Source organism: Eriocheir sinensis, chromosome 4 (genome assembly GCF_024679095.1).
Source record: "Eriocheir sinensis breed Jianghai 21 chromosome 4, ASM2467909v1, whole genome shotgun sequence".
Lineage (NCBI taxonomy): Eukaryota > Metazoa > Arthropoda > Malacostraca > Decapoda > Varunidae > Eriocheir > Eriocheir sinensis.
Genome location: NC_066512.1, coordinates 18,326,803 through 18,349,814, shown reverse-complemented (window position 1 = coordinate 18,349,814; position 23,012 = coordinate 18,326,803). Strand labels below are relative to the sequence as shown.

General features: G+C 43.5%; 1 protein-coding gene across 1 annotated transcript in view; it reads left to right on the top strand.

The window, feature by feature from the left end:
- Positions 1-5,977: 5,977 nt before the first annotated feature.
- Positions 5,978-23,012, top strand: part of LOC127009304 (ferric-chelate reductase 1-like) — a 29,116-nt gene continuing 12,081 nt past the window's right edge. Inside the window, exon 1 of the mRNA XM_050882257.1 lies at positions 5,978-6,123. Within this exon, the coding sequence (XP_050738214.1) occupies positions 5,993-6,123 (131 nt within the window). The 5' untranslated portion in view covers positions 5,978-5,992. The remainder of the gene's footprint in view (positions 6,124-23,012) is intronic.

Sequence of the window (23,012 nt, the reverse complement as noted above, 5' to 3'; positions counted from 1 at the left end):
GGGGAGAGCTGGAGACGGGCCGGGCGGTCCTGAAGCGGCCATCTCCCCCAATGGCCCACATGGCGTCCTTCGGGATGTCGCTGTGGGACTCCCTGATGTGCAGGGAGGACAAGAAGGAGCGCAGGTTGAGGTTCCTCTCCCTTGCCATGCGCCACAGGGACGGGTTCAGGCACCTCCTGGAGTTCCTAGCGGCCTCAGACCCGACCTTGCAGGGGTACAGGTGCCAGGAGGGGCACAACCTGGCCAACACCATCTTGCCGCACATCAGCAGGTCCCTCTTCAACTGTTTCGGTGCTAATTTCTCCAAGGACGTGACCTCAGAAGCGAGGAAGAACAAGGCCTTGAAGCAGCCGACCGGCAGGAAGAGGAGCAGTATCGAGGAGGGCAGGAAGGAGACGGCGAGGAACAGGGACGTGTACAAGTCCAGGAAACTGACCGGGGCCCACAAGTCATAGGCCAAAAGGCTAAAGTGATTGTTCATGTACGAGGTCAAGATAGCCGGCAAGACGTTCTGCGGCAATTGTGACATCGGAATTCAACCAAAATAAGTTGTGATTGTAAATAGAAAAATGAATATTTTGCTTTTGTTGAGTAAAATTAAGATGTTTCTTCATTCTTTCCTCAAGTATTAAGTTTATAATGTTAAAATTAAGTGATTTATTAGATGTTAAAAACTTACGTAAAAAATTGCACTAAATAAAAAAAAAATAAGTAGCTATTTCGGGCAAAAACTTATAAGATATGCTAAATATTGCTATTGATTCTGAAAATATAAGTGATTATCTCTGCATTTGGTGATGTTTGTGCATCTAGCGTAAAATCTGAGGATTTTATAGCCTTTTTAAGTTTTGTTATACTTATATAAAAAACAATTAATCGGGATTTTATTAGGGAACGACTTTGAATTTTTTTATACCGCTGCTCATGGAGACTCATATATGCCTAAGGGAGGTGCCTGTTTTAGTTTCAGGTCGCTAGCTGCTTTGGTTTTGAAAATATTTAAATTTTAAATTTTTGAAAATCGGCCCCCTGCGAATCGGCCCCGCGCCCCGTTTCCCGTCAAGAGATTGTGAAGTATATGGCCAAATGCTTTCTGAACCAACTCGACAAAATAACATACTTGACCTTGTTATAGCGACCCAAGATAACCTAGTCAGTAGTGTCACGGTAGGAGAACACCTCGGTTCCTGCGATCATAAACTAGTGCGCGTTGACATTAGAGTTCAAACATCGGTGACTGAAAATAAAATAAAGGTGCCCAATTTCATAAGAGCCAACTTCGTAGAAATCCGACGAAAACTAATAGATATGCAACTATCAGATGACGGCAATGTAGAGGACGCCTGGCTAAGCTTTAAAGATCACTTACTCACTCAGCAGGACACATTTGTCCCCTTGTGCGAGATGCGAATTAACACTAATAAAAGTCCACCTTGGTTTAATAGCGAAATTAAACACTCAGTCAAGGAGAGAAAATTGTCTTACAGGTTAAAGAAAGAGCAAAGCACGCCCGAAAACATTAGACTTTACAATGATGCCAGGCGACGAGTAAACAGATTAGTGCGTCAGGCAAAGCGTAGATATGAAGAAAATATTGCAGCCAACTGTAAAAATAATCCGAAATCCTTCTTCAGTTACATAAACAACAGAAAGGCGATCAGAAGTGGAATTGGACCTTTAACAAACAGCGACGGTGCACTAGTGACTGACAGCCAACACGTTGCAAACCTATTAAACAATTACTTTTCCTCGGTGTTTAATAATAACAGTCCTCCCACCACCACCACCAACACCAGTACTAATGTAAATCCCGAGCATGCATTGTCTAACTTTGAAATAAAACCCGATGAAGTCTTCAAAGCCCTCAAATCACTTAAAACAAATAAAAGTCCTGGACCTGACAAAGTATATCCAACTCTGCTGAAAGAAACAAAGAGCGAAATACTCTCCTCCCTCACAACCGTATTCAATATGTCCTTGCAACAAGGCATCGTCCCTTCAGATTGGAAAAAGGCTAACGTGACACCGATTTTTAAGAAAGGAGACAAAAAAGTACCAGGTAATTACAGGCCCATTAGTCTAACTTCGGTTGTAGGTAAGCTACTTGAGAGCATAATTAGAGACAAAATTGTGAATTACCTTGAAAGCCACTCATTAATTGGGGACTCACAACATGGTTTCCGAAACAAAAGATCCTGCCTATCAAACCTATTAACCTTTTATAACGACCTCTTCACTGTTTATGACGTAACCAAATCACTGGACGTAGTCTATCTTGATTTCCAGAAAGCGTTTGATAAAGTCCCGTATCATAAATTACTTTACAAATTAAAGCAAATAGGTATTGACGGTCAAGTAAACCAATGGATCGCGAATTGGTTGAGCAACAGACAACAAAGAATTGTGATTGACGGATTTAACTCAGAGTGGGCGCCGGTCACTAGTGGCGTCCCTCAGGGCTCGGTTCTTGGCCCAGTGCTCTTCATTATTTACATCAACGACGTGGATGTTGGACTCAATAACCGCATCAGTAAATTTGCAGACGACACAAAGATTGGTAACTCGGTTCTCACTGACGAAGACAGGCAAAGCCTCCAAGAGGATTTGCACAAAATTTCAGCTTGGTCGGATAGATGGGAGATGCCCTTTAACGTAGACAAGTGCCAGGTCCTTCAAGTTGGAACGAGGAATAAGAAGTTCGATTACGAAATGCGCGGCGTTAAACTCAAAAGCGTTCAATGCGTCAAGGACTTGGGGGTCAAAATCGCGTCAAACCTCAAATTCTCACAGCAATGCATCGATGCAGCAAATAAAGCGAACAGAATGTTGGGCTTCATTAAAAGAAACTTTTTATTCAAGAATAAAGATGTAATACTCCCGCTCTACAACAGTTTAGTCAGACCCCACTTGGAATATGCGGTACAGTTTTGGTCCCCCCACCATGCAAAGGGTATAGCTAAATTAGAAGGTGTTCAGCGTCGGGCAACGAAAATGATCCCTTCCTTTCGCAACAAATTCTACGAAGAAAGGCTTTCTACCCTTAACATGTTCTCTCTTGAGAAACGTCGCCTCCGAGGAAAACTGATCGAATGTTTTAAAATACTTAATGGTTTCACGAATATAGACAGATCAACATTGTTTCTGATCGATGACACTTTGCGCACGAGGAACAATGTAGACAAGTAAATTCAGACTGCACCAAATTTTTCTTCACCAACGTTGTAGTGCGAGAATGGAATAAGCTTCCACCATCAGTGGTCCAGTGCAACACGATTGCCTCCTTCAAAAATAAGCTCGACCGTCACTTCCTTCAACGTAATATTAACTAGAGTAGAAATGCAACGTTTTGGAGTCTTCTGATTAATGTAAAATCACTTAGGTTTAAGGACAGACCACCAAGTCTGGACCATGGGGTCTGTGTGGTCTGATTTTCTATGTAAAAATCTCTCTCTCTTTCTCCACAGGATATAAAAAAAGCTGAGCGAGTAGGCAACCCCATCAGTCATATTGTAGTGCATTGATTTGCCTAATGGGCGAGACTCCCATAACTCCCTCTGCGAGGGGGGTAACTCTCTGGCCGACTGGTTAAGGAGTGGCTCTCCCGTCTCGCTGGTCGCGGGATCGATCCCCGGCGCCGGCAAAACCTTTCCTTGTCTGGATTAATTTCTCGTGCGTTTCGTTACACGCGGTGGTCGTGTGGGAGTGTAGTAAAGAGAAAATTCAGGCATTTCACTGGTGGCAAGGCGGTGGGCATCCTCTCCTGTGATTTTGTTGTGTCACCCCGAGTGGGTAACAGGTAGAGTGATGGCCCATGCTCTCCAAAGTTCATAGAAAATGGAAAATTTCAATACACAGAAATTAATCAAATAGGAATGAGGAGCCGTGTAGTGCAGCGACTTGCCTGATGGGCGAGCCTCCCATAACTCACTCTGCGAGAGGGTTCCCTCTTTGGCCGACTGGTTAAGGAGTGGCTCTCACGTCTCGCTGGTCGCTGGTTCGATCCCCGGCGCCGGCAAAACCTTTCCTTGTCTGGATTAATTTCTCATGTGTTTCGTTACACGAAGAGGTCGTGTTAGAGTATAGTAAAAAGAAAATTCTGGCATTTCAGTATCACGACAGTTGACCTGACACCTGACCTCCGCTCTCCGTTAACTGCCGTCTCTCGCCCGCTCCCGCTAAATTCATTTTCTCTCTCTCTCTCTCTCTCTCTCTCTCTCTCTCTCTCTCTCTCTCTCTCTCTCTCTCTCTCTCTCTCTCTCTCTCTCTCTCTCTCTCTCGTGATTGGGCCCATTTTGCGTTTTCGAGTCGAGTGAATTCGACTGTGTGTGCACATACCTTACCTCGAAATCAGCTGGTATCAGAAATAAGCAAACAAAAACAAAGATGATCGGCTGGTGCTGTTGTTGACTGGGCAATGCAATGAGGATAAAGAACGGGCGAATTACCCGTGTTCCCAGTGTTGACGTAGTGACATCCGTGAAGTAGTGATAAGGGGATAAGGGAAGGACCTAAGGATCCCTGCACAGGCGACAGAGTGTCCTGGTGAAGGCCTCCTGTGAAGTAGTGATACCCGTGAAATAGTGATAAGGGAAGGACCTAAGGATCTCTGCACAGGCGACAGAGGGTCCTGGTGAAGGCCTCCTGTGAAGTAGTGATACCCGTGAAGTAGTGATAAGGGAAGGACCTAAGGATCCCTGCACAGGCGACAGAGGGTGAATTCGACTGTGTGTGCACATACCTTACCTGGTGAAGGCCTCCCGTGAAGTAGTGATACCCGTGAAGTAGTGATAAGGGAAGGATCTAACGGCCATAGTGTTAGTCTTCCCCATTCCCTACCCGTCCCCATCCCCATACGCGGGACTGGGGTATGGACAAGCCGCCCCGTGCCCTTCCCATCCCCGGGACAGATATGAGGGACCAATCCGCACGTCATAATAATGTTGGCAGCACTTTCAAACCAATAATTACAGAAAACGAAATAAATAATGCATTTTTTACACACCATTGTATTCATATACATTATATATCATAAAACAAAACAATAGGGTTGTTGATCTCCAAGTAAATAACAAGTAATGCGGGTAAGTTAATTTATGAGACACCGGGGTTGCCAGGTCGTGTCATTTATGGCATTTTTGTCTTAAATCAAGGTGGTCGCCAAGAAATGCTATTTTTTATGGTATATGTTAAGTATTCCCATAATAATGCCATATTTAGTCATCAATCTGCCGTCTTTTGCCATTCTTGGGGACAATTATAAATGAATCTTCAGAAATAACTGTACGTTGACAATCAAATGGAAACACCAGAGTCTTTACAAACTAAAAAATATATATTAACTTTAGCAAAGTTTGCGATATAATATCGGTCATACAAATATTCTGATACTTTTCAATACATGTCCTTCAATAATAACAAATAGAACACTATTTACTCATGAAATATACGAAGGAAAAGCCGAAGATGTCCAGCACTCTACCCCGCGGAGTCAACACTTTTCCCACCCCATCCGCACCCTCACGGGGTAGCGTAAAGCAACCCCAACCACATGGGGACGCTTTACACTACGGTTTATGGCTACGGGTAAGGGATGGAGATGGGATGGGAATGGGGAAATCTAACACTATGGCCGTAAGCATCCCTGCACAGGCGACAGAGGGTCCTGGTGAAGGCCTCCCGTGAAGTAGTGATAGGGGAAGATCGCCCCTGAAGTAGTGATAAGAGAAGGACCTAAGGATCCTTGCACAGGACAGAAGGTCCTGGTGAAGGCCTTTCGTGAAGTAGTGATACCAGTAAAGTTGTGATAGGGGAAGATCGCCCCTGGTAGTGATAATGGAAGAACCTGAAGATCCGGGTGAGGCGACACATGATCCTGATAACGGTATACCGCGCCCGTGAAGGTTCCTTAAAGTCCGCGTTTGAAGAAAACAAAACAAAGCTTACTGAGGAGCTATGGAGGGCCCTGGAGAAGATATCTTGAGTGCTCTCCGCCATGACATGGAGGGAGTCTGCGACGAAGGACGTACTATCAACTTCAAATGGCTCGAGAACACCAAACTCAAACTCTCTGTTCATGAAGACAAGATATGGCAGCGTCGCTCTTCCTCTTCCCATCTCCCATGGGTAAGCTAACTGCATGTCAGGCGTCTCTTAATACTTTCCAGGTGTGTGTGTGTGTGTGTGTGTGTGTGTGTGTGTGTGTCAGAGGTGGGCAAGTACGGTACTTAGTGTGGTAGTGCGGTAGTGCGGTATTACCGCATCAGCAAAAAAGTACCGCACTACCGCAAAATTTCTGAAAATAACGCACTACCACGGACCGCACTAAAAAATCCTGTGGTACTTTTTTGCGGTACTTTGTAAACTATGGAAGACGACATTTGCAGCGCGGCATGCTCACAGAAATGATTTTTTTTTTTTTTTTTTTTTTTTTACAGTGAATCGGACTCAATCAGTCAATCAGTATCAGTACCTCGGTATCGGTATCAGGCTCGTAAGGTGCTAATAAAGCCAGTCACTAAGCTCTGTTTCTTGGAAGGTCTCGGAACACAGTAAAGTCTGGGGAAACAATGAGTTGTCGGATCATGACATAATATATAATAGTCAGGGAGGTGTTTTCTACTCCATTTCTACTAATATTTTTTATTGCATTACACTCACGATTCGTAACATGTAAGCCCGTGGGGAGAGCTTTATTCTTCTTTCTGTCATTGCATGTGTGTTCTGTACTTGGCACCTTGCCGCTATAATGCTTTGGGCGAATGGGACCACCCAACGGGGGGAGTGTTAGCGCCAATCGGAGCCGATCGGATAAGTGAAGAGGTAAAAGGAAAGAATGCGTAAGTTTAGGTAGTGAGGTAGTGAAGATGGTAGTCCGCCAGAAGGCGGAATGGATAATAGGGGATGATTCCGGTGGAACAAATAATAGGAGGTGAGGAGTAAGTAAGATAAATAGGAAAAGAGTATGAAGGTTCTGGCGCTCATGGTGTAGGGATGCCTATCCTCCGTTGATAGCCGTGTACTATCACAAAGGTCACTTATGGTCGGGAATGTTATGACATTACAGTCAGAGAGGTCACGAGATCTATTAGGCTGATCTACACTCGTACGAAGGCGCCTTTGTTCAGTGTCCTGAATGAAAGGCTATACAGAAGAGAATATGGTCTCAGGGAGAGGAGGGAGGGGCAGATCGATAAAGGTTTGACGACGGGAAGACGTGTCTTCTCGTCTTAGCTGTCTGCCCCTGCAGGAGAACTCCACCTAAAGAAGGGACACGAGGAACAGAACGACGGAGACGTTTCAGTAGGCCCCGAATACGTATGTGCATTCGCCTGCCGTTGTTGTTTTTTTTGTTTTGTTTTTTACAGCTATGGAGACAGTTCAAGGGCGTAAGGAAAAATAAAAAAAAGCACGCTACTCACTGCTCCTGAATAGAGATCAAAGGAGTGTCCAAAAAGAGAGGTCAGTTTCAGGAGGAGAGGTGTCCTGATACCCTCCTCTTGAAAGAGTTCAAGTCGTAGGCAGGAGAAAATGCAGATGAAGGAAGATTGTTCCAGAGTTTACCAGCGTGAGGGATGAAAGAGTGAAGATGGTGGTTGACTCTTGCATAAGGAGTTTGGACAGTATAGGGATGAGCATGAGTAGAAAGACGTGTGCAGCGGGGCCGCGGGAGGGGGGGAGGCATGCAGTTAGCAAGTTCAGAAGAGCAGTCAGCATGAAAATATCGATAGAAGATAGAAAGAGAGACAACATGAAGGCGGAGTTTGAGAGATAGAAGACTATCAGTATGAGAAGGAGAGCTGATGAGACGAAGAGCCCTTGACTCCACTCTGTCAAGGAGAGCTGTGTGAGTGGAGCCCCCCCACACATGAGATGCATACTCCATACGAGGGAGGACAAGGCTCCTGTAAATGGATAGCTACTGTGCGGGGGAGAAGAACTGGCGGAGACGGTACAGAACGCCCAGCCTCGAGGAAGCTGATTTAGTAAGAGATGAGATATGAAGTTTCCAGTTGAGATTTTGAGTTAAGGATAGACCGAGAATGTTTAGTGTTGAAGAAGGTGATAGCTGAGTGTTGTCGAAGAATAGAGGATAGTTGTTTGGAAGATTGTATCGAGTGGATAGGTGGAGAAACTGTGTTTTTGAGGCGTTGAAGGACACCAGGTTCCTCTTGCCCCAGTCGGAAATAATAGTAAGGTCTGAGGCTAAGCGTTCTGTTGCCTCCAGCCTTGAATCGTTAAGTTCCTGTGGAGTGGGTCTTCTATTAAAAGAAGTTGAGTAATGCAGAGTGGAGTCATCGGCGTAAGAATGGATAGGACAGTTCGTTTTGGAAAGATCATCAATGAACAACAGAAAGAGAGTGGGAGATAGGACAGAACCCTGTGGGACACCACTGTTAATAGGTTTAGGGGAAGAGCAGTGACCGTCCACCACAGCAGAAATAGAACGGTCAGAAAGGAAACTGGAGATAAAGGTACAGAGAGAAGATAGAAACCGTAGGAGGGTAGTTTGGAAAGCAAAGATTTGTGCCAGACCCTATCAGAAGCTTTTGATATGTCCAGCGCAATAGCAAAGGTTTCACCGAAACGGCTAAGAGAGGATGACCAAGAGTCAGTTAGGAAGGCAATGAGATCACCAGTAGAACGCCCCTTGCGGAACCCATACTGGAGATCAGATAGAAGGTTAGAAGTGGAAAGGTGCTTTTGAATCTTCCGGTTAAGGATTGATTCAAAAGCTTTAGATAGACAGGAAAGTAAAGCTATAGGGCGGTAGGGGTAGGGTAGGGTAGGCGGTGGCCGAACTGGTAGCGTACTGGGCCCACATTCACCGCGTGATGGACGACGCGGGTTCGAGTCCCGACGCTACCACTCGGATTTTTCAGTCACCGCCGCGTAGCTTAAAACTACCCACATGCTGTCCTGAAGACCACCCATCAACCCGGACTCTAGAGGAAGCCGTCCAAGCGAATCAAGAACGAGTTCCGGGGGGCAGCATGAGCCAATGCAAGATGGCGCCACTATAAACACTCGCCTGTGCCAGAACGGGCTGGGCCGACCATCAGGCCCCACCTAGAAGAAGCCTTGGGCCGACCATCAGGCCCCACCGGGAAGATGCCTACCGGCGCAAGAGGCAACAACGTAAAAAAAAAAAAAAAAAAAAAAAAAAGTTTGAGGGATTGGAACGGTCACCCTTCTTAGGCACAGGCTGTACAAAGGCATACTTCCAGCAGGAAGGAAAGGTAGATGTTGATATGCAGAGATGAAAGAGTTTGACCAGACAGGGTGTCAGCACGGAAGCACAGTTTTTAAGGACAATAGGAGGCACTCCATCAGGTCCATAAGCCTTCTGAGAGTTGAGGACAGAGAGGGCATAGAAAACATCATTTGGAAGAATTTTAATAACAGGCATAAAGGAGTCAGAGGGGGGATGAGTAGGAGGAATATGCCCAGAATCGTCCAGGGTGGAGTTCTTACAGAAAGTTTGAGCGAAGAGTTCAGCCTTAGAGACAGATGAGACGGCAGTGCTGCCGTCAGGGTTAAGGAGAGGAGGGAAAGAGGAAGAAGTGAAATTGGTGGAGATATTTTTGGCTAGATGCCAGAAGTCACGGGAAGAATTAGAAGAAGCAAAATGTTGACATTTTCTATTGATAAAAGAAGTTTTGGTAAGTCGGAGAATAGATTTGGCACGATTCCGGGCTGAAATGTAAAGGTCAAAGTTAGCGGGTGTTCTAAGGCTCTGGAACCTTTTGTGAGCTGCCTCTCTATCTTTAATAGCACGAGAACAAGCATGATTAAACCAAGGCTTTTTAGCATGAGGAGTAGAGAAAGAACGTGGAATGTATGCCTCCATTCCAGAGACAATCACCTCTGTGATGCGCTGGGCACACACAGAGGGGTCTCTCTCCTGGAAGCAGTAATCATTCCACGGGAAATCGGAAAAGTACATCCTCAGGTCGTCCCACCGAGCTGAAGCAAAATGCCAGAAGCATCGTCTCTTCGGTGGGTCCAGAGGACGTATAGGAGCGATAGGATAGGATATAGAAATAAGGTTATGATCGGAGGAGCCCAACGGAGAGAAAAGTTTGACAGAGTAAGCAGAAGGATTAGAGGTAAGGAAGAGGTCTAGAATGTTGGGCCTGTCTCCAAGACGGTCGGGAATACGAGTAGGGTGCTGAACCAACTGCTCTAGGTCGTTGAGGAGAGCAAAGTTGTAGGCTTGTTCACCAGGCTGGTCAGTGAAAGAGGATGAAAGCCAAAGCTGGTGGTGAACATTGAAATCTCCTAAGATGGAGATTTCAGCGAAGGGAGAGTGAGTCAAGATATGCTCCACTTTAGAGTTCAAATAGTCAAAGAATTTTACATAGGTAGTAGAGTTAGGTGAGAGATAAACAGCACAGATGTATTTAGTAATAGAATGACAATGAAGTCTTAGCCAGATGGTAGAAAATTCAGAAGAGTCAAGGTCATGGGCACGAGAGCAAGTGATGTCGTTGCGCACGTAGGCGCAACATCCAGCTTTGGATTGAAATTTAGGATAGAGATAGTAGGAGGGAACAGAGTAGAGGTTGCTGTCAGTAGCCTCAGAAACCTGTGTTTCGGTGAGGAAGAGAAGGTGAGGTTTAGAGGAGGAGAGATGGTGTTCCACAGAATGAAAATTAGAACGAAGACCACGAATGTTGCAGAAATTGATAAGGAGGAGGTTCGAGGAGTTATCAGGACACCTCTCAAGTCGGCAGCCAAAAGGGGAGTCTTCCCTGGGGGAATTTATGGTCCCCCCCCAAGGCGGGGACTCCGAGGCTCTGTAATTTTTCGCCATTTTGAATTCTGAATTTTGGGAAAAGGTGTGTGTGTGTTGTGTGAATGTAGTGTGGTGTAAAAAGAGAGAGGAACTGTCTTTAGAGAGCATGCTGAACTGCTCTCTGGTGTTGATGAGACAAAAGTGAAACGGTTAGTGAGGACATGGGAAGGGTCTTTGAAGGGCTTCAGCACCCTCCTCGCTTCCCATATATCCTCACCGGGTGTAGCTCACGCCCGTTCGGTAGGTGTCTTCCTACCTACTCCTACTACTGTGATTTATATCTTTGCCTATTTACCCAATTATACACTGTATTGTTGTTGCCTTCGTTGCCTTCATACAATGTTGGACGTTAGATGTTAAGTGACATACAATGTAGGACGCTAAATGTTACCGTTAGTAAATGTTAAGTGAAGTGCTTTGCTGCCCGTTGTGGTGTTCAGAGTCACGGACGTTTTGGGTTTTATATTTATGATCCTGAAGGCATATGTTATTGTTGACAGGTTTGACCACATTATATCGTGCGTCTACGAGAAGGGTCGTTTCATTGTCCTACCGCCAACACAACGGCAGTAACAAATGGTAACATTTTCTTCGTCCCTCAGTCCATTCTCTCAACAACTGCCAAAAAGTTCTCAAAAAACAAAAAAAGGATTCATCGTGGTCTTTTAGACGGGCTCGAACTTTGAAACTGACGCTAGGTGACAACTAACGAGATGGGTCCATATAATAGAGTTCTGTAACTGTGGCTCAATGTGTCAATGATCCGACCATCACGAATCAGAGTTATATTATTCCTCACGCCGAACTTCCGCCCGGTTTCCTGATCCCACCATTCATTATTAAGAACAACTGAGACCACCATCGTCTTCCTGAGAAAATTCTTCTTCACATTAGCATAACTTTGCAGCAACAATATAAAAACAAATATACGAAAATCGGAGTTGAATAAATTGACACATAAACTTTTTCGTAGATTTGTTTACATATTATTGCTACATATTTATGCCAATGTAATGAAAAATTTTCTCAGGAAGACGATGGTGGTCTCATTTCTTCTTAATAATGAATGGTGGGGTCAGGAAGCCGAGTGGGATTGAGGAGTGTGTTGTCGTCGGATTTGGATGAACTAGGCACAGCCACCGCCGTCGGCCCAGTTCTAGAGGCGAAACCTGCACGGCCTCGGCGCTCACTCCATATAGCAGGTAAGCCTGTAGTCCACACACGTCTCATATTCAACTGTTTTCTACATACTTCAATTCACTGCCTCAAAAACATAATTTCTCCACCTATCAACTCGACACAATCTTCCAAACACCTATCCCCTATTCTTCGACAACACTCAGCTGTCACCTTCTTCAACACTAAATATCCTCGGTCTGTCTTTAACTCAAAATCTTAACTGGAAACTTCACATCTCCTCTCTCACTAAATCAGCTTCCTCGAGGTTGGGCGTTCTGTATCGTCTCCGCCAGTTCTTCTCCCCCGCACAGTTGCTATCTATATACAGGGGCCTTGTCCGCCCTCGTATGGAGTATGCATCTCACGTGTGGGGGGCTCCACTCACACAGCTCTTCTGGACAGTTGAGTCTAAGGCTCTTCGTCTCATCAGCTCTCCTCCTCTTACTGATAGTCTTCTACCTCTTAAATTCCGTCGCGATGTTGCCTCTCTTTCTATCTTCTATCGATATTTTCACGCTGACTGCTCTTCTGAACTTGCTAACTGCATGCCTCCCCCCCTCCTGCGGCCTCGCCTCACACGACTTTCTGATCAAGCTCATCCCTATACTGTCCAAACCCCTTATGCAAGAGTTAACCAGCATCTTCACTCTTTCATCCCTCACGCTGGTAAACTCTGGAACGATCTTCCCTCATCTGTATTTCCTCCTGCCTATACGTACGACTTAAAGTCTTTCAAGAGAGGGTATCAGGACACCTCTCCTCCCGAAATTGATTTCTCTTTTTGGCCACTCCTCTCTACTCTATTCAGGAACAGTAAGTTGCAAGCTTTTTTTTTTTCATTATTTTTTTATTTTTTTTACACCCTTGAACTGTCTCCTCTGCTGTAAAAAAAAAAAAAATACATATCTACATTGTTTTCCGCTACGAGGGTGTCTCAGACGGTATGTTTCCGTATTTACTGCAAGTCATATGATTCGTCTTCGTAATTATTTTCACCGTCGGCAAGTCATGAGAGTAAAGCAGCGGAACAGCCTTGTGCAATGACACGCAAGGAACCGCCATGAGTCACCCGTCCCGCCCGTCCAGCCGGTGAAAGCAGCGCCTCGGTACGGCAACTGACACCTGTGCATCCCGCGGCCGATAAGAGACACCGGATTAATGCGGAATTGTGTAGAAATATCACATACACAAACACCACCATAAAAATTGCCTCCGCCATGACGGGCTAGGGCCGACCACCATGCCCCTGAAGAAAGGCTACCGGCGCTATAGGCGAACACGTACACACCTGCCATATATATATATATATATATATATATATATATATATATATATATATATATATATATATATATATATATATATATATATATATATGTATATATATATATATATATATATATATATATATATATATATATATATATATATATATATATATATATATATATATATATATATATATATATATATATATATATATATATATATATATATATATATATATATATATATATATATATATATATATATATATATATATATATATATATATATATATATATATATATATATATATATATATGTAGAATCGTGGGACACAAGTGATGACACAGTCCACTGAGTTTCGTTCACCGGCCCCGACTTTAAAATATATACACCGATTGGAAAGAGGCTAATGTTCAGATATGTCACTACATATACACTCTCCATAATTTATTAGATATGAATTTGTCAGTTGTGCACACTGATAACAACTTTTAAGTTCGCGGACGAAAATGTCTCTTAATATTTCGTTCAAATTTAGTCATTGACAGCTAAAGTTGTTTACAACACTATTATGCATTTGAATAAATGTTGTATTCATTCCTGCAACGTCCTCGCTAAGAAAATACGAAGAAAATATTGATAACGTCCACAAATATTCTGATATGGTTTAAAAATATATAATAATACCACCGTTTAACTCTCGCTTGACAATGTTATGCAATGACGTCATCGACCATGCCAGCCGGCGCATTTAAGAAACTAGTAGGCTATTATGAATTGAAATGAATTACAAAGCTATTATTTTGCATTTAAGAATACTAAGCGATTCGTTTGCATTTATAAAACTAGGCTATTACTTTGCATTTACGAATACTAGGTTATTATTATGCATTTAAGAACACTAGGCTTTTATTTTGCAGTGACTTTTTTTCTTAAGAGAAATTAATCTCTCTCTCTCTCTCTCTCTCTCTCTCTCTCTCTCTCTCTCTCTCTCTCTCTCTCTCTCTCTCTCTCTCTCTCTCCAGAATGCACACTGGCGACCAAAGCCAAACAAGTTTTTATCTTATGGAATACAGAAAATTTTATTAGAGCATGCACTAGTGGAAACAAGAGCATTCATAACCGATTTTTTTAAAGAAACATAATCGTCGTGCAGTTGATGCTCACAATTTCGTAAAAAAAATCCTTAAATAATATCTCTCTCACACCCACACACACACTTTGATCCTTTGCACACACACACACACACACACACACACATACGTCTTATATAACTCGAGTGCAGCTCTGCTGGATAGTTGCCGTCTTTCGCTAGCGGTGTCCAAAACATTTTGGAAACTGTCAAGTTGTCAACACTTGTGTCCCACGACTGTACAGTGGCGTAGTTAGGCCTGGGCCCGAATTTACAATTAATCTTAAACCGCTAAGTTTGACTTTAGGGGGAGTTTAACTTTATTCTTCATCTTATCCCTCATAAGTTGATCTTAGCTGACGGGATATTTTAGGCGGGCCCAAACCCGTATTAAGGAGCCTAAGTCGAACTTCAGTCGCCAAGATGGCCGAACGTCAACAAGCCCGTCAGCGCCTAGAGAAGACTTTTCAAGAGCGAAGAGACGTTCTGAATACTTTGAGTGACCCAGAACTATTGAAACGCTACAGACTGGATCGTGCAGGAGTACTGTTCGTAACGGATTTGATGAGAGGGGCCCTGCAAAGCCCTACTTCAAGGAGTTTTGCATTGACACCCGAAATGAAAGTAATTATTACACTGCGTTATTTAGCAACGGGGAAAATGCAGATGTGTAACAGTGATGATCTTGGTCCATCACAGTCGTCAGTAAGCAAAGCGATCACCGATACCCTCAAGGCACTTACACAACCAGCCATACTTGTCCAATTCATTCGATTTCCTCGCACCGTCCCTGAAATCCGAGAGAAACAACAAGAATTTGTGCAAGTTGCAAACTTCCCTGGCATTGTTGGTGTAATAGATTGCACGGCCCCCAGGGAATATGAAGCAGACTATGTCAACAGGAAGAATTTCCATAGCATAAACACACACTTAGTGTTTGATGCCAAATATAATATTCTTAATGTTGTAGCTAATTGGCCTGGGTCCACTCATGATGCTCGTATTTGGCGTGAGAGTGGCCTCAAACGCATGTTTGAGGATCATCGTATACCACCGGATTCATGTCATCTATTAGGGGACAGTGGCTACCCTTGCAGACGGTATCTGTTGACTCCCTTCCCTCTACTATGTGTAGAGTGTGGCAGTCTCTCCAGTTCACTCCCCTTTTCCTCTTGGGAGAAGTGAAAGCGGCAATATTTTCCATGATTACTTCGTCAGAGGGTGGGTGATGCAGGAATGAGGAAGACGAACAGGAACGCGTGTCCGTGTTTACATTCAAGAGAAAAATAAAAAGAATATCACCTTGCGCGGATGATAAACGTAACCTTTATTTTATAAATACTACCTTATTTTGCCCATATTTCTGAGGTATATCATCATATAACATTGATAAAGTAGTATTACTACATATTCAATCACTGAAGTGTTGCAATTCTGCAATTTAAAAAATACATCTTTTGCCAGGACAAATTTTCATACTGGATCAGCTGTTGAGTGAAGTTGAACTTATTTTTTCATTTAAGCTCAGCTATAAGTTAAACTTGAGATTCAGTGGAACTTTTAAGTTAAAGATTAAGATTAATTGTAAATTCGGGCCCAGGGCTTTCGGGGCTATAGCCCCGAATGTTGTATGAATAGCCCCGGATATCAGAGTTTTTTTTTTTTAAGAATAGCCCTAGCCAGGCCAATACAAAATGTTAATTCTTGTTAAGTTGTTAGTAACAGAAATTAGATTTCATAGATCTCATACGGAGATCATACGGTTTGTCCGGTTCACATTTTTATCACGTGACCACTCGCCAGTCGGCCATCAGTAAGGCAGTGGTGCAAAACACACACACACACTTTTTTCCATCGATTCCATTCGGTGACAATGAAAAATCCCCCAATGTCACTCTCCATTTGCTGTCATCCAACTGCCGGCAGCATTTTCTTCGTATGACTTCAACTTGACGGCCATCCTTTTAACTCCAAGAAAACTACCGTCATACATAGTCTCTCTCTCTCTCTCTCTCTCTCTCTCTCTCTCTCTCTCTCTCTCTCTCTCTCTCTCTCTCTCTCTCATAGCTTTTATTTTTTAGTTAAGGAGGCACGCAAGCACGTACACTCCAAATTCTGGAAAATCTAAAATTCTTGAATACCCAAGCAGGAAACATTTCCCGACAAGATATGAAACTGGGCAGAAGTGCAAAACAGGAGGTGCAGAATACAACTTCATACTCGTTGAGGGAATAACCGTGTGAACTTGCAATTCAAGAAAGCACTGGATAACGCGCCCATTAAAATAGTATACTTAAAATTTTATAGCGTAAAACTAATAAAAAAAAAAAAATATCCCGGAAAGCCCGGTAGCTTCTGGAACATCATTGTCTCATTTCCTGTTCCTTAACGTCCCCGTGACAGCCACCATGACTGTTTGTGGGCGCTGCGGTATGATACGAGTCTCTCCTAAACCTTCCGTTAGAGAGACAGAGTTACAAGGCCGCATATTCCCAATCTTTCTACGGATATGTGGTTCCTGAGTGAAGACGCTCGGTTGTAGCTTCGAAACTAGCCACGGGGTGTCCTGGAAAATACTCTCATTGTGATTCCCACTAAAAACTACTCATGAATTCTCTTTTTAACCTAATCTAACTCAAAACATGCCCTGTTCAAGAGAGGGCGGCACATACCCGTACAGAGAAGGGAAACACGCTTCCCAGTCAGTCCTCAGCCGCCGGTGGGGCTGCAGAAGGTGAGCATATCGTCGGAGCATCCTTACAAGGCCCCGACCAGCTATAGGCATTCAGACAGGCCAGCCGGTAACCCCGCCTCCTCCTCCTTTCACTTCCTTCTTGAGTGCTTGGAGGAGAGAAGCTTCAGCAAATGTTGTTTTGTCTTGTTTTTCTGTGTGCTCATCCCCTGATAAGGCATCTGTCACCTGTTTGCTTTCATGTTGGATGTTGCCGCCGCCGCTACTACTAATAATATTACTAATACTAAAACAACGACCACAGTAAGTATATACGAATCAACATAAAGCTGAAATGATGGTTGTAAAAGAGTTAAACGCCAACTTTTTTTTCCTTCACTGTGTAGAAGTTAATGCATCCGTCCATCATCCATCATCTAGGTTACATCCATCCTCACCCAAATGCGCAATAAAACGAATCACGGCGAAAAAGAAAACAAAATATCGCGTTGCTTAAGTTCCCCAACATAATTATCAAGTTACTCTCCCTCACGCCCCACCTCTGGCCTCCTCCCATCCTCCCTTACCTAATACAGCGGCTCCCAAAGTGTGGAGCGCGCGCCACTGGGAGTGCGTATAGGGGTGCGTAAGGAAAAAAAATAATAATCTAATGGCGGATTTTATGTCACTGAAATTTCAAACACATCACTAACTGCCATCGTTTTAAAACTCAGCGGAGTTGTCTGCTCTTTGTTTGAAACTTACCCAGACTGAGCACATGATGGTTATCCACAACCCAGGTACATTTTCGTTCAGTTTTGATAGCCATCGCTCAGAGACTCATACTTTGCGAGCACAAAATTCGTGAAAATAATGGACAAAATTTAAGGAAGTCGACGGGACCTTAGTACTGCTCGAATCTTAGTGGGGGTGCGTGGCCTCGGTCACAGCCTGGGAGGTGGTGCGTGGCCTGATAAGTTTGGGAACCGCTGACCTATCACAAGGCCTTTTTCCCGCCCATCACCACATCTCTCTCTCTCTCTCTCTCTCTCTCTCTCTCTCTCTCTCTTGTATGTTACGTAGGCTGCTGGCTTATGTTTTGTTTCCTCACCGCTTCCAACATGCTCTGTTGCTATTACCACTACTACTACTACTACTACTACTACTGCTGTGACTGCAACTACTACTTATAATAATTATACGACTACTACTACTACTACTACTACTACTACTACTACTACTACTACTATTACTACATTCATCACCAGAATTGCCGCCTTCCTCTAGCATGCAAACTACATTAAATGATAGGCGCTTTTGTCTCTAGAATATCGGCGACCGTTTCTAGACCTCTTTCAAGACATGTCCACCCATCAACACCCAAGACCTCGTGTACCCAAGAGTCGTGGGTAGTCGTGGCCCAGAGTCGGCACAGTGTGAACGGGGCAGCTAGAAATACACTGCCGAATTTTGGTTCACGAATGTGCACGAATATACAAGTCATCCTGTGTCGTGGACAAGTTCGGCATCTTTCTTGCCTGTTCTCGGCCTTTCGGGGACATATCTGGGCCCACCGCGCGGCTTTTGACAGTTGGTCACGACCGCCACGAAAGTTTCATGTTGCATGCACCGAATGTGAACGAATGCAAAATGGATGCCGAATTGTCGCCAATATGTCCCAGACAATTCGATATATATATATATATATATATATATATATATATATATATATATATATATATATATATATATATATATATATATATATATATATATATATATATATATATATATATATATATATATATATATATATATATATATATATATATATATATATATATATATATATATATATATATATATATACCACGGGGTGTCCTGGAAAATGCTCTCATTGTGATTCCCACTAAAAACTACACATGGAATCTCTTTTTAACCTGACCTAACTCAAAACCTGCCCTGTTCAAGAGAGGGCGGCACATACCCGTACAGAGAAGGGAAACACGCTTCCCAGTCAGTCCTCAGCCGCCGGTGGGGCTGCAGAAGGTGAGCATATCGTCGGAGCATCCTTACAAGGCCCCGACCAGCTATAGGCATTCAGACAGGCCAGCCGGTAACCCCGCCTCCTCCTCCTTTCACTTCCTTCTTGAGTGCTTGGAGGAGAGAAGCTTCAGCAAATGTTGTTTTGTCTTGTTTTTCTGTGTGCTCATCCCCTGATAAGGCATCTGTCACCTGTTTGCTTTCATGTTGGATGTTGCCGCCGCCGCTACTACTAATAATATTACTAATACTAAAACAACGACCACAGTAAGTATATACGAATCAACATAAAGCTGAAATGATGGTTGTAAAAGAGTTAAACGCCAACTTTTTTTTCCTTCACTGTGTAGAAGTTAATGCATCCGTCCATCATCCATCATCTAGGTTACATCCATCCTCACCCAAATGCGCAATAAAACGAATCACGGCGAAAAAGAAAACAAAATATCGCGTTGCTTAAGTTCCCCAACATAATTATCAAGTTACTCTCCCTCACGCCCCACCTCTGGCCTCCTCCCATCCTCCCTTACCTAATACAGCGGCTCCCAAAGTGTGGAACGCGCACCACTGGGAGTGCGTATAGGGGTGCGTAAGGAAAAAAAGAATAATCTAATGGCGGATTTTGTCACTGAAATTTCAAACACATCACTAACTGCCATCGTTTTAAAACTAACGTATGCTGTACGCTTCAGTGGAGTTGTCTGCTCTTTGTTTGAAACTTACCCAGACTGAGCACGTGATGATTATCCACAACCCAGGTACATTTTCGTTCAGTTTTGATAGCCATCGCTCAGAGACTCATACTTTGCGAGCACAAAATTCGTGAAAATAATGGACAAAATTTAAGGAAGTCGACGGGACCTTAGTACTGCTCGAATCTTAGTGGGGGTGCGTGGCCTCGGTCACAGCCTGGGAGGTGGTGCGTGGCCTGATAAGTTTGGGAACCGCTGACCTATCACAAGGCCTTTTTCCCGCCCATCACCACATCTCTCTCTCTCTCTCTCTCTCTCTCTCTCTCTCTCTCTCTCTCTCTCTCTCTCTCTCTCTCTCTCTCTCTCTCTCTCTCTCTCTCTCTCTCTCTCTCTTGTATGTTACGTAGGCTGCTGGCTTATGTTTTGTTTCCTCACCGCTTCCAACATGCTCTGTTACTATTACCACTACTACTACTACTACTACTACTACTACTACTACTGTGACTGCAACTACTACTTATAATAATTATACGACTACTACTACTACTACTACTACTACTACTACTACTATTACTACATTCATCACCAGAGTTGCCGCCTTCCTCTAGCATGCAAACTACATTAAATGATAGGCGCTTTTGTCTCTAGAATATCGGCGACCGTTTCTAGACCACTTCCCAGACATGTCCACCCATCAACACCCAAGACCTCGTGTACCCAAGAGTCGTGGGTAGTCGTGGCCCAGAGTCGGCACAGTGTGAACGGGGCAGCTAGAAATACACTGCCGAATTTTGGTTCACGAATGTGCACGAATATACAAGTCATCCTGTGTCATGGACAAGTTCGGCATCTTTCTTGCCTGTTCTCGGCCTTTCGGGGACATATCTGGGCCCACCGCGCGACTTTTGACAGTTGGTCACGACCGCCACGAAAGTTTCATGTTGCATGCACCGAATGTGAACGAATGCAAATTGGATGCCAAAATCGACAATATGAACATATATATATATATATATATATATATATATATATATATATATATATATATATATATATATATATATATATATATATTTATGTATTTATGTATATGTATATATATATATATATATATATATATATATATATATATATATATATATATATATATATATATATATATATATATATATATATATATATATATATATATATATATATATATATATATATATATATATATATATATATATATATATATATATATATATACCACGGGGTGTCCTGGAAAATGCTCTCATTGTGATTCCCACTAAAAACTACACATGGAATCTCTTTTTAACCTGACCTAACTCAAAACCTGCCCTGTTCAAGAGAGGGCGGCACATACCCGTACAGAGAAGGGAAACACGCTTCCCAGTCAGTCCTCAGCCGCCGGTGGGGCTGCAGAAGGTGAGCATATCGTCGGAGCATCCTTACAAGGCCCCGACCAGCTATAGGCATCCAGACAGGCCAGCCGGTAACCCCGCCTCCTCCTCCTATCACTTCCTTCTTGAGTGCTTGGAGGAGAGAAGCTTCAGCAAATGTTGTTTTGTCTTGTTTTTCTGTGTGCTCATCCCCTGATAAGGCATCTGTCACCTGTTTGCTTTCATGTTGGATGTTGCCGCCGCCGCTACTACTAATAATATTACTAATACTAAAACAACGACCACAGTAAGTATATACGAATCAACATAAAGCTGAAATGATGGTTGTAAAAGAGTTAAACGCCAACTTTTTTTTCCTGCACTGTGTAGAAGTTAATGCATCCGTCCATCATCCATCATCTAGGTTACATCCATCCTCACCCAAATGCGCAATAAAACGAATCACGGCGAAAAAGAAAACAAAATATCGCGTTGCTTAAGTTCCCCAACATAATTATCAAGTTACCTCTCCCTCACGCCCCACCTCTGGCCTCCTCCCATCCTCCCTTACCTAATACAGCGGCTCCCAAAGTGTGGAACGCGCGCCACTGGGAGTGCGTATGTAAGGAAAATAATAATAATCTAATGGCGGATTTTATGTCATTGAAATTTCAAACACATCACTAACTGCCATCGTTTTAAAACCAACGTATGCTGTACGCTTCAGCGGAGTTGTCAGCTCTTTGTTTGAAACTTACCCAGACTGAGCACATGATGATTATCCACCCCCAGGTAGATTTTCGTTCAATTTTGATAGCCATCGCTCAGAGACTCATACTTTGCGAGCACAAAATTCGTGAAAATAATGGACAAAATTTAAGGAAGTCGACGGGACCTTAGTACTGCTCGAATCTTAGTGGGGGTGCGTGGCCTCGGTCACAGCCTGGGAGGTGGTGCGTGGCCTGATAAGTTTGGGAACCGCTGACCTATCACAAGGCCTTTTTCCCGCCCATCACCACATCTCTCTCTTTCTCTCTCTCTCTCTCTCTCTCTCTCTCTCTCTCTCTCTCTCTCTCTTGTATGTTACTTCCAATTCATAATATTACACCCGATCATCTTATTTTCTCAACTTCACCTTCACATAACCTTTTCCTCCTCCTCCTCCTCCTCCTCCTCTTTGTTCCTGGAGGAATAAGTTCCAAAAATCCAAGTTCGGCCGGCCCCTGCGAAGTATCACAACACCACTACCACCAGCAACAACACAGCAACCATCCTTCTACGTATATACATTTCTACATCCTTTCCATTTCTTTAGTACGTAGGCTGCTGGCTTATGTTTTGTTTCCTCACCGCTTCCAACATGCTCTGTTACTATTACCACTACTACTACTACTACAACTACTACTACTACTACTACTACTGAGACTGCATCTACTACTACTAATAATAATACGACTACTACTACTACTACTACTACTACGACTACAACTATTATTACATTCATCACCAGAATTGCCGCCTTCCTCTAGCATGCAAACTACATTAAATGATAGGCGCTTTTGTCTCAAGAATATCGGCGACCGTTTCTAGACCTCTTTCAAGACATGTCCACCCATCAACACCCAAGACCTCGTGTACCCAAGAGTCGTGGTAGTCGTAACAGAGTCGGCTTCCAGTGTGAACAGGGCAGCTAAATACACTGCCAATTTTGGTTCACGAATGTGCACGAATACAAGTCATCCTGTGTCGTGGACAAGTTCGGCATCTTTCTTGCCTGTTCTCGGCCTTTCAGGGGACATATCTGGGCCCACGCGCGGCGACAGTTGGTCACGACCGCCACGAAAGT